The 12,805-nt window shown below is 35.0% G+C and overlaps 1 protein-coding gene across 1 annotated transcript in view; it reads left to right on the top strand.

Moving 5' to 3' along the window:
- Positions 1–12,805, top strand: part of CDH23 (cadherin related 23) — a 190,322-nt gene that overhangs the window by 150,100 nt on the left and 27,417 nt on the right. The window contains exons 25-30 of the mRNA XM_072423981.1: positions 555–688; positions 1,505–1,714; positions 3,657–3,764; positions 4,404–4,506; positions 8,805–8,930; positions 11,025–11,228. Of these exons, the coding sequence (XP_072280082.1) occupies positions 555–688; positions 1,505–1,714; positions 3,657–3,764; positions 4,404–4,506; positions 8,805–8,930; positions 11,025–11,228 (885 nt within the window). The remainder of the gene's footprint in view (positions 1–554; positions 689–1,504; positions 1,715–3,656; positions 3,765–4,403; positions 4,507–8,804; positions 8,931–11,024; positions 11,229–12,805) is intronic.

The raw sequence follows: 12,805 nt of genomic DNA, 5'->3' as shown, positions 1-12,805 counted from the left end.
TAACTTCTAGTCTTTTATCTGCTTAATTGATAATGACATAATGAAGGAATTGCCCACACCAGCCCATGAAATAGCCTTTCAGTCAATTTCAGTCAATCATTTGTCCAATTACTTTTGAGCCCCTGAAATGAAGTGATTTTGTTAAAAAAAGGCTTTAGTTCCTCACATTTTATGCAATCTTTTTGTTCCAGGCACTGAAATAAAGCTGAAAGTCTGCAGTTCAACTGCATCTGAGTTGTTTCATTTAAAAATTTATTGTGGTAATGTACAGAACCAAAATAAGAAAAAAAGTTGTCTCTGTCCAAATATTTATGGACCTATTTGTAAAAGCTAAATGGGGTTTTTCTGCCAAATTGCATTGTTTAACTGTGGGTGAAAAAATGAAGTCTCGGGGTCAGCTGCCCCTGAAGCTCAAACCTTACAGCCTGTAACACAGTTCCAATACAAGTACTTGAGCCATGTATATTGCTATTTACCTAAAGTTGAATATGCTTTTAATATTTATTGATATAAGTTAATTGAATGACATTTTGTTTTTCTGCTGTCTATGATAGGGGAGTTTGTAATATCTTCGGTAGAAGGAGACTTGAGGGTTCGAAAGGACTATGAACTTGATCGGGAGAACATTGCTTTCTACAATATTACCATCATGGCAAAGGACAGGGGCAATCCTCCATTCAGTTCTACGGTAAAGTGTTTTCTACCTCTATACACTAGTAATCATAGATAAATGGAGCTATTCACAGTGTGTGTCCCCCCTAGAAGCTGCATTTTGTATCTTGCATTAAGTGCAGGTCTTGACACCTCTCAAGTGCTTTAAAAGCCATACCATGTTCTGAAATTCTAATCGCCATAAGAATAACATCTACTGCTGCCTGAAATGACTTTTTCTTTAGTAAATACATACATGAAATGTTTTTTCGCCCTTTATCTTTGCAGCCATAACATTGGTTATTTATGTACTAAGCAATTTTTCTCCCAGCAGCACAGAATAAGGTAGTTATGTTCTCCCTAGCCCAGAGTAAATCAGCCAACCTGTCTTGTTGCTACCCCCTCATGCTTTTACCGTAATCAGTCCAGGACCTTTTTCATTGAACTGTTGTCATGTAATGTTCACATCATCTGGATAAGACGTGGGTGTTGGACTGATTGGAGTATGAAAAAAAGTAAATCATGAGAACTTTGTATAAAAATATATATAAATAGATTGCTGGTAAGCAGGTGAGGGGGCACACACAAGTTTTTTTCTCTGGTTGCAATTCAGCTTTATTATTAATGTATTAGATATACTATATCCAAAGATGTTTTGGATCATGGTAATTCATTAACTTACAAGTTTAAAAATTAAAAGAAACACTTTTAGGACATGTATTGTGAGGTAAATGTTTCTCCATGAATAGCAGCTGGGAAATATATTCAAGTGGTATTCAGCTGTTAGTGAAGAAAGGATATGTGCATTGATGTTTGGTATTTTTACTGCTAATTTTGGTTATTTTGATTTCAGGCCATTGTTGAAGTGCGAGTTTTGGATATTAATGACAATGATCCTGTTCTTCTGAATCTTCCATTAAACATAACCATCAGTGAGAACACGCCAGTATCTAAGCCTATCACTCAGATTCTTGCCAGTGATGCTGATGCTGGCCGTAATGCAATTCTTACCTTCAATATAACTGGAGGGAACACAGACAACTCTTTCTTTATCAATGAAAATGTAAGTCTGTATTGGTTTTGTAAATAAAAAAATAAAGAGTGTTTTTTTTGTTTTTATTTTAATTGTAAATTACTCCATATACTGCAAGATTGAGAGATACCATGAGACATACCCTTTGTAGATAATATTTGTCACAGAGGACTAAAGTGAGTAAACTATAGTTACATTTTTTGTTACTGCAATAATACAGTGTAAAGTAGTGGTCTCAGAACAGTATTTCGTAGACCTAAGGCTTTGTTCTGTTGGGCTGTGGTTAGTTTACCGCCTCCATTGAGAAGTCACAGAAGAGACATTTGGCTTCTCCCCGTGTCTGCCCAATGGTGAGTAAATGGGAGGTGGCAGTAAGTGGGTCAGTAGGGTTTACTGCTGTCCACTGTCAAATCTTCACTGGCCAGGAGCTGCACCAAGTTGGTTTCTCCTTCTTAATTCCCCTTTCAGTGACAGGACGGCTCCCCAACTAACCAGCACTTCACATCACTTCCTACCCAGGGCAGCCTTAACCAAATAATATTGGCACAACATGTGAGCTTAGGTCCTTCTTTTCAGCTGAATAACCACATTACCAAACAGAAACATAGAAAAGGGAATAGGAAGCATAATAAGTGGTCCTGGTGGAAAGTTGGTGGTCTCAGTTTGAACCCTTTGGGTAGATTATTATTAATCTCTGTTTCAAAAATATTACTGTGAGCCTTTATGTAACTCTTCATTATCTGTGATGTTACTTGTGGAACTCTCACTGAGTAGGTTGTCTGAATTACTTTTCCTGAACAGTCTTGCATTATGCATTTAACAAAAGTTACACACCAAAGGGCCCTTATATTATAGATTAAAAAAAAAAAAAAAAAATCTCTCAGATTTGATTTCAACCATAATGTACACAGTGCCCACAAGGTCATACATTGTAGCAGAATAAATCTATCCTGAGAAAATTGAAATTAGTAAGCAGAGCCTGCAATGTAAGAAATATGAATGCTGCTATTGCTTTCCCCTTTTAAACAGAGCTTATTGACCTTTAATACTTAAAATCACTTCCTTGAAGCAAGTATGCTAATAAAGACTTTCATATCTGCTTACACATTTCAGGTTAGAAATTTAAATTATCAATGCCTGTAAATCAGTATAACAGGCAGAAAAATAGATATTTCAGGAAAGGAACCATTTTTTATGAAGGAAATGGGTGTTGGGAGTTATGAGATGGGATTTATATTCAGGAGCAGAGGTGTACAATATAATATACACAAAGTGAACTATCTTGATTTAGTTTATAGACACATCAGGACATAATACATATATTGCATTAGTACTAAACAGAATGACAATCACAGACGTTCAGGGACACAGCATCTTGTAAAGTTGATTAGGTTCACTGACTAACATTTCCATATTGCTTTATTTAACCATATGCAAGCATATCGCTACAAAATACCCAAGAGATGATAAACTAGAAAATTGCAATTTCAACATGGCTTTTATTTCATTTATATAATAACCAAACCAATGATTGATATGTTTTGCAAAGGCTTTGTATTTTGAAATTGGTCCAAATTGAAGTTATATGTAAGGTCACTTATTATTTAAAATAGTAAGGCAGACAATTAAATAAACTGGAAAAAAAATGGCCCAAGTCTAATTAAAACATGCTTATGGCTATCCCTGTGGACCAATCAGCTTGGTTTTATATTGGAAAACTGCATTTGTGAAAAAATTTGTATTTGACATTGGACTTTTACCTTCTACCAAGTATCCCCAAAGTTAAGGTAGTTTGCATATAGCACCAGCATTAATTTATTTATTGTGTAATAAAAGCTGACTGTGCCTACTTTCTGTAATTCTCTCTTCTGACACATCTGACTTTGTCTTTAATACTTTGATAAATGAAGCTTGGAATGGAAACCAGCTGAGAATGTTACTGTTAATGTATTTTTCTTTCTTTGACCCCCAGACTGGAATAGTTTATGTGAATCGTCCCCTGGACAGGGAGAAGGTTTCCGAGTACAGGCTAACTGTAACTGTGAAGGATAATCCAGAAAATGCCCGTAATTCCAGAAAGGTAGCTCTGATAAAGATTGCAAATGTATATGTTCTGGTATGTTATCTGTGCAATCACATGTAAGAAATAAATAGGAAAAGGAAGGGGAACCAGTGACTCTAAACCAACACATGCCTATATTAATGTGTCTTATTAGATGCTTGTGACTTGGAATGATGGGTTTTAGCTGTCAGGTTGATCCAGGGGTCTTAACACTATTTAAGTCCCCGACTGAGAGCAAGTATGTAAACCAGAAAGTGGTTGTTTTAATAGAGCTTAACAAAGTAAGTCACAATAGAGATCAATGGTGTTTGTTTCAAACACAAAAAGCAGTTGGCTACTCCATTTAGATGAATGGAGCTTTTGAAAATTCATCCGTCTTTTATAAATTCGGAGAATTCAAAAGTGTCAAACTTAAAAAAGACAGGTGTTGTTATCTAGTATATGATCACAATTTCTTCATAAATAGGCTCATTTGACTTTCTCATTTACATGCTTGCTCCAGGTTAGTGGAGCCCAGTGTTAGGCAAGAATCCATAACGTTTCAGAAGGAGGTAAGCAAGAACAGCCTCCTTGATCTCCTAGCACCAGTTCTTTAAGAAAGCCTAATGCCACTCTTTCTGTTTGAATGTACAATACTAATACTGTCTCTCTATCCAGGATTTTGACCTGCTGATTGTGACCATATCAGATGAGAATGACAATAGACCATTTTTCTCCCAAGGATCATATCAAGCGGAGATCATGGAAAACTCTCCAGCAGGTACTCTAAAACACTACTACATTATATTGCTATAAAGTATAAAACCTTATGATTCACTATACATTACCTATTTTATGAAACGATTTATTATGATGATTTTACATTCCTTGTAACTTTTAGTACTGGCCCAAACAAATGCCTGAAATAATACAGTTCTATTCCAATTAGCCTATTTTATCGCCAATTAGCCTTTAACACGCAGACTTTTTTTGAATGTACTAAACATAGAAAAACAATACATGTAGCAAAGTGTTTCTTGATTATTATACAAGAACTGTTGCTTTATAAATTTGATCTGATATTTCACATGCGGAACTCTTCACATTCCTTTAATGCCTTTTAAAAATGTAGTCCTGCAAGCTTGGTAAACTTCTGTAGCCATGTATCTCCATTAGCTAGTGCAATACAGTTACAACACTTATAATCCCCACTGTGGGTACTAGTGAAGAAAGTATTTGGAAGTTGGTAGTAGGTCAAGTAAGTCCTACAGTCCTCTATGAATAGCCATGCCCACATGAGGGGGAATGATGGAGAGCTTTGCTGTTCATGTGTCCCAACAGGCTCCACCAGACGGTGACAAAATACTAGTCCACTTCTCAGATTATAGGAAAGCATTTAGAATAAAGATGCAAGATTTCATAAAAGTTTTCTTTGAAAAAGTTTTTTTCTTGGTCATGTCAAAGATTTTAAAATTAGAGATTTTTATTACATTGTACAAGGACTAAGGCCTCATATAGGCAGGCTATGCAAATCTCCAGTGGCTCTTTTTATCTTGAGCTTGTCTGCATAAATGACATTGGTAACTGTCTCCTAGTTGCCCTTCCTGTTACAGGAAAGAAAACATGTTACCATTGTTACAGAACTATTGTAGAAGGTAACCTTGTTTAATTAGTAGCTTTTGTGTTCCTCAGACTTTGGAACAGAAATCAGCTTAAGTATACAGTTCCAATCCCAGTGTAGGTATTGTTCTAATATTACGACAAACATTTATTTTATGAACATTTAAAGGAGTGAGTAAGTACATGCTAACACGGTGGTAAACTTTACCAGGTGTACCTTGGATCGATATTGAATACACTGTAAGTTGACCTGCAGAGGCCCTAGAGAGTGAATACACCATAAATATCTATAGACACACTGGGCCTGAATTACTAATATAATTTCAGCTGTTTACCCAATAAGCTTAATCACCTATCTTGTGAAAGTCTAGTTTGCAAAGAATATCCAATCATGTGCAAGGAAAACAACCAAGCCAGGATAGTCACCAAACTTTCCTATGGGGAAGAGCACAGCAGGGTGCTTCTTGCTCATCCTTCCCCCTATTTATCTATAGAATAGAACAGCACTCTGTAGACAGTGCTCATTTATTTCACTGCTACTGCAAAGATGGTTTCCAGCAACAGAAATCTGACATCCATACAGGAATTTATCTCTTGCAAGGTGATAATTCACTTAGCTATGTGAACATCCTATATTCCTTTAGTAAATAAACTATTGCCGATTCATAATGAGTGTTGGTGAGATGCAATCCCTTTCTTGATAACAGACATGCATTGCTGTACCTCACAATATGTGGAAATGCAGAAATGTTTTTTTCAGTGCATTCAAATGAGTAAGACATTTTTTTTTAATGCACATTAAAACAAATGCAGCATAATACAGTTACTAGGCCTATGGGCATCACCTAAAGAAGCAGTCATTTGATCATTTATGTTAAGTTCAATACACAGTGAACATTGAGTTTGTATTACTAGGGCTTTTGGAAACTCAAGGAAAATTGGTATGCCTAAAACAAGACATTTATGCTTATGGGAATGTTAATTTGCTTACCAACAGAACATTCTTATAACAGTCATGTGTATATGCAACATTCTATGAAAAGTGGTACAATACTGTGCTTTTAAAAACCTCAAGGACTATTTATAGAATGTGGCTTACTTTGTGCAGCTTCTAATTATTTACTAATTAAAAGCTCTCAAGGATTTATGAAATGAAGAAAAAATAAACTCTAAATTACTTATTCAAAAATGTATTTTCAAACAGAGAGCACTTGATGTGTGTGGTTCAGTTGATTTTCTATAATATTTTACTGAAATTCCAACTACAAACAGATTGAATATTTACCGTTTTCTTACCATTGTCCGACCAATTACACAACTTAGCTACATTTTCTCAAAAAATGTGTTGGGCATTCTTTCTAAAGTGAATTTGCACTTATTTATAACAAAGTCATCAAGCTTAGTTAAAAGTTATTAAAGTTATCATGTCCTACTCCTTTATTTATTCAATCTCATTTGTGTATTTAGTGTAAATTGATATTGTAAAAAGTATTGCGCACCCACTATAGATAAGCATTTTGCTGACCCCAACGGATACGCCTTTGACTGGATAATAAATTGCCTTCCCATCCTAACCACCTTCCAGAAAAGAGATGACCTGACTCCTGGAGAGAGCCAAAGAAATTTCTGTGCATGCATATAAATCTCCTGCTGCTGCAAAGCCTACATGTGGCCTTCTTTTATATCTTTTATAGGCTTAGAATTGGAAATATGGATAAGAGTATTATTTTGTAATGAAGGCAGATGATGGTTTTCCATTTGGCAATATTGCTTAGCCATAATTATTTCAATTTGAATTAGATTTGTATTTATATCACTATGGGAGTAGGGTTCACCTCAAAATATGCCAACTTGCCTAATAATAAGGACAAATTGCACATTGAGACATTGAGCCTGATTTATTAAAGCTCCCCAAGGCTGGTGAGGATACACTTTCATCAATGAACCTGGTTGATTTAACAAACCTGGAATTATTCTGTTTTTTTAACAAATAGCAAAAGTCTTTTTAAAAATACATTCCAGGTTTTCTGGATCTCCCAGCTTTACTGATTAAAGGGTATCCTCTCCAGCCTTGGAGAGCTTTATTAAGTCAGGCACATTATTCTGATCCTACTGGCTTACAGGTTTTGGGGCTTGGTTGTATATCTCTTGAATTAGCCCAAGAAGAACATTAAGGAAGCAGTGGGGGAAGGAAATACAATTGTTACTTTTTCTCAACAGTTCAACTTCAACTTCTTGGTTTAAATTTAGAAATTAACATTTTAGGTTCTATGTCAGCTGGTTAGTATTATTCTTCTTTTGCTTTCAGTTCTTTTTACTTAGTTCTTTTTTTCTCATGTATTTTGGTGTGGCAGCTTAGTATATTGCCCTGTTTTCAGTGAACATGGGGTCTTTTGCTATATAGGTATATATTTTAAATTCTTTTTTTTTAATATTTTTTTTTCAAAACTGTATAAAACATAGGCATTCAGTTTACAAACACAATGAAGATATTATTGCCCTGCAAAAGAAGAGCTCTTGTATTCTCCTTTCTAGACACACCTACCTTCCCTTCATTTCAATGCCACAGCCTTTGTCAGCGTATTTGGCATTCAGCCCATCCAGGATGATCCAATCTGGTGTTCCACACAACATGCTATCTTACCTTCCTCCCGTCCCCTCATCGCTAAATCACTCAGAAGTGATTTGGTGGTCATAGGAAGTAACCATGGCACGGCACATGGGTATCCAACATTTCCAGGCATATTGAATGCTAAAAGACACCAACTGGCAGTTCCACTAGAACTGAAAGGAGGAAAGAGACAAGATAAGGAGTTCTTCTTTTGCAGGTCACTCTCAACTTTACTGTGTTGGTAAGGTGACAGTGTTGACCTTCTATATTTGGATTTAAATTGTGTAAAAGTTTTTCAATGCATGACTGGTACCCCTTAGAAAGGGATTAAACTCCTATTTATGATTTTTCAAACAATATTCACAGGAACATTTATCTATATTGACAGTGAGTGCAATATTTTTTATATTATCCGATTTAAAGAAGGATTTCTATTTATTGGGTTAAAAAAATATTAATAAAAAAGATTTGCATTTCTAAAATCAAATGTTTGCTGTCTCTGTATTAGGACTTGCACTAAAAAAACTACAATGAGTCTAATTATGATCATCACTCGTATTTAACTTTGATAATATTTTGCAGGTGCCTCTTGTATAGACAAACTAACCACTGTGTCTTTTCTTTCCTTCAGGATTTAGGACTATGAGGGTCTATTCAGTCTGCTAGGGCTGCAACAGCCTGAGCCATCGCTAAACATGTATCACTTGGCTTCATCTTGTCTCATTCATTTGCTGATGTTTGTCACAGAAATTGTGCAATGTGTTGGGAAAGGGATCTGGGAGAAGGTTAATATTAAACAGTCATTAATAAATACATTTTAAGTTTTCTGATTCTCATTTTTAATCTAGGAACACCCATCATTGTCCTTAATGGGCCTATTCTAGCTATAGACAATGACTTAGGACCAAATGCTGTGGTTTCATATCGGCTTCTTGGTTCCCAGATGGATTTGTTTATCATGAACAGCAGCACAGGTATGACTCGCTTTAATTTAATAGCAATTGTATTATTTGGTAGAACTTAAGGACACAATAACTGTACAATGTTCTTTAATTATTTGTGTCGGGTACAATGTTATGGTATAATGTTTTACAATATGCCGTACTGATAGAATGTATGTATAGCTTTTCTAGATTCAAACTGAGTAAGAAAACTTGCAAGTTTTGTGATTTTTATCTGTGTCCCTGTTGGGAAGATTCACTGTTTGTCTTGGTGGCCATTTTCACCTGGGAAAGGTATGGGGAATCAAAACGTTTACAGTTGTCACCAGAAAAATAAGTGAGAAACAAATTGCCTATTCCTTTGACAGCCTTAAAGGAAACTTTTTTACCCTTTGTAGAGTTATCCCCTCACTTTCTGTTGCATTTCCATGACAGGAAGTGAAGGAAAATGTTTCCAAAGTAGCAAAATAGCAAACAATAAACTTACAGGAGTTGTACCTCTCTCAAGTATTCAAAATGGGGAAAATGTGTTTGGCTTATATGCACTTTAAAATCTATTTCAGATTGGATTTTAATGGTATCCCATTCTCCTTTATATTTGCCACATTTATTAATCCTAGATGTTTGGGCTGAAAGTTTTCAGTTTCCCAATAGTGCAGTCATTACAAGCCTAAAACCTAGGAAACTGTCTTTTGAAAATTAACCCACAAGCCTAGGTGGTAAGGGTATTCTTTTATACAAGAGAGTACATTTTTTGATCATGCTCACCAGTTGGCCAGTAATTGAAAGTGATTGGTATCTTGGTCTCATTTAATTGATTGTTAGTTCAGATGACACAACATGTGTACTTTGGAGTCGGAATTTACCTAACACAATTCTAACTGATGTTTAGACTTGGGGTTTTTCTGCAGAGACTAAAGGTATAGGTTCTAGATTTTAGAGAAAATCATTTGTCTTGGTGAATAACCTAGCATTATTTCTCCACTATTCCAGATAAACACTGCTAAAGCATTAACACTGACGACAATTATTGTTTACTGTTGGATACAATGCCTCCCATACCTTGCCCCTCTCTATACATCAGTCATTTGTACTACTGTTGTTTATGACCTGGTGTTTCCAGCAACTATAATTGAGCATATGTACAATGCCTAAAGAAACATATCATATGAGGAAATAATAAAAATGGTCATGGAGAATTAAAGTGGCCCTACTAAAAAGAAAACAAAAAAAGTAACATATATAATAATTGGGAAATGCAATAAATGACCTGGTCATTATTAGGAAATTATTTAATATATTATTTGGGGGGGGACATCACACAGTCTCAGCTAACTCATTGTCCTCTTTGTTTTATCACCACTATTACAGTAGGGCCTAAAATAATGTTTTCAGTGTTCTAACACTACAAATGAAATAAATGAATGGCCATTTTGCTTTTTTCCTATTCTGTACCCTAAATGTAGACACCAGCAGATCTTCTGTCAATTTTGCCAGCTTATATTTTGGCTTTTCCAGTGGGTAAAAAGTTGTCCAGATGCACAAAGACCATATTTTATCCTTCTGATTTTTTTAATCATTTGTACATATGACACACACATGACACACAAGATTTACAATGTCTGATTACTTCATAACTAACGAAGGAGAATAAAAGTTATCACAATTCTTTGGATGAAGATTTTACCTTAGATTTACCTGAGATTGTTTTCTCAAATCAGAACTTGAGTATCAGTAACTATTCTGTGCCCATCTCTCACAGTGCATTGTCCTTGGCACAGCTGAATACCAGTCACATCCATGACACATGGTATTACACAGGCTTGAATTGCAGTAGGATGGGGTGCATCTGGCCAGATCTGTTATTTTACTAAGAGCAGTGAGTTTGGTGTCTGTTCAAATAAACAACCCTGGACAACTGCTGGAATAGAAAATTTGGAAAAAGGACTATAAAAAAAGGTTGTTCATATAAAGTCTGTCTGACTAAATAATTGTTTATGTAATTTGGGCTTTGCTTTATAACCATTGGATATATGAATTATATTAATAATAAATGCGTAATTGTTGTACATGTTTATTTGATTATTTGAATTTGCTAGTGGCATTCATGGATGTGTTGTCTTTTAGGTGTTGTGTCTGTGAAATCAGGCAGAACTATAGACAGAGAAGCTTTTGCTGTTCCTGTGCTGAATCTAACACTGGTGGCAGAAGATATTGGCAAGTTAAATAGCACAGTCCCACTTACTTTAACAATATTGGATGCCAATGACAACAGACCTGCCTTTAGTCCACAGAGTATTAGTGCACGCCTCAGGGAAAATACTCCTCCAGGTAAGGTAATCAGTAATTTTTGAATTACTACCATGTGTTAGTTACTTAACTTGTAATAATGTCCGCAGTTATCTCACTTTTGTGTATTACAAAACTAAATGTTGGAGTATTGTACAGTATTGTTGTACAGTCCTGTTGACCATACCATAGGTGCTTGGTTGTGGTCCATAATCTGATTGAGAGTCTGGCATTTGTAGCCCAACACATATTAGGTATTTTGATTGATTTGTAATAATGATTTATCAGTAATTCCTTACCAGTGATTAGGGCCATAAGATAAATGAGTGAATTAAAGTCCTTTTGTTGATTATTGTGTTAAAAGAGGCTGCGTTCTTATCTAATTTACAGCAAAACTGAAAGTAAAGGAAGCAATAAAAAGAAAAAATAAATGAGCAAAACTGTTCCTAAACAAAGCAAATGAGCCATAAAGTTGTGTGATTGTTTAACCCAAACAGGAACTGTTGAGTGCAACTGAGGCAATTTAGATGAGAATGTAGATGTTCTCCTTTTTGGTGACTGGTGTACTATTGGTTATTTAATTGTGTGAACCTATGGTTCTTCTAAAACAAGCATTCCCAGACATCTTCTGTTACTTATTATGTAAATATATAAGCCGAATATTCAAACAATAGATAAAACACAATTCTTTTGAGGTATAATTATTTGTAAATCTGGTTTGATCTATTTTTGTGGTGCTTTCCTAGAAAAATCACAGCTTTATGTTGCCGTTATGAGTTCCTTAGCACTTGATTCATTCTTTCAATGCAAATTATTTACAGAAGAGAACATTATGTACAGCATTTAACCTCCACTAAATGCAAAAGATCCAGCTGAGATTCCTGCTGTTACTTTTTCATACTGATGGCTGCCATAATGGTTTGCATGTGGGAGCATCTGTTTGTTTACCAGAAAATAAAACTTCAAAATAACCTCATAAAATGACTGGATCCTATATTTAGAGGTCATTTACATTTTTTCTGAAATTATTTTAAAAAATAAATTGTAAGGAAACCAATTGGTGCAATTACATGACTTCCTTACATACACTTATGAGGTTTATCATTTGAATGCAACCTGCATGAACTTATTTTTTATTATGAACTCTCCCTTTCAGTTGTATGTTTTGTACTATATTTCGTTTGTGTGGGTGATGTAACAGAGCCATTAAGAGCAACATAAAATTACTCCATAAGTGATTTCAACTTCTGTATACAGCTGGGGCGAAAGTACACGTCATACGTTTTTTTATTTAAAACTGCGTCTTTTCATTTGTTATATAACGTTTATGCAAAACTGCAAAAATACAGTTGAAAAAATGCAAAGAGAGTGTGAAAACCTACTCTGAAGTTGAATCTCTGTTGAAGATCATATTTTATGTCTGCGTAGTAACAGGTCTATAAATATTTGGACAGAGACAACTTTTTTCTAATTTTGGTGCTGTACATTACCACAATTAATTTTTAAATGAAACAACTCAGATGCAGTTCAACTGCATCAGACTTTCAGCTTTTTTTCAGTGGGTTGAACAAAAAGATTGCATAAAAATGTGAAGAACTAAAGCCTTTTTTTACACAATC

Source organism: Pyxicephalus adspersus, chromosome 10, assembly GCF_032062135.1.
Source record: "Pyxicephalus adspersus chromosome 10, UCB_Pads_2.0, whole genome shotgun sequence".
Lineage (NCBI taxonomy): Eukaryota > Metazoa > Chordata > Amphibia > Anura > Pyxicephalidae > Pyxicephalus > Pyxicephalus adspersus.
The sequence above is the reverse complement of the archived record's forward strand: the minus strand, read 5'-3'. Positions and strand labels throughout refer to the sequence as shown.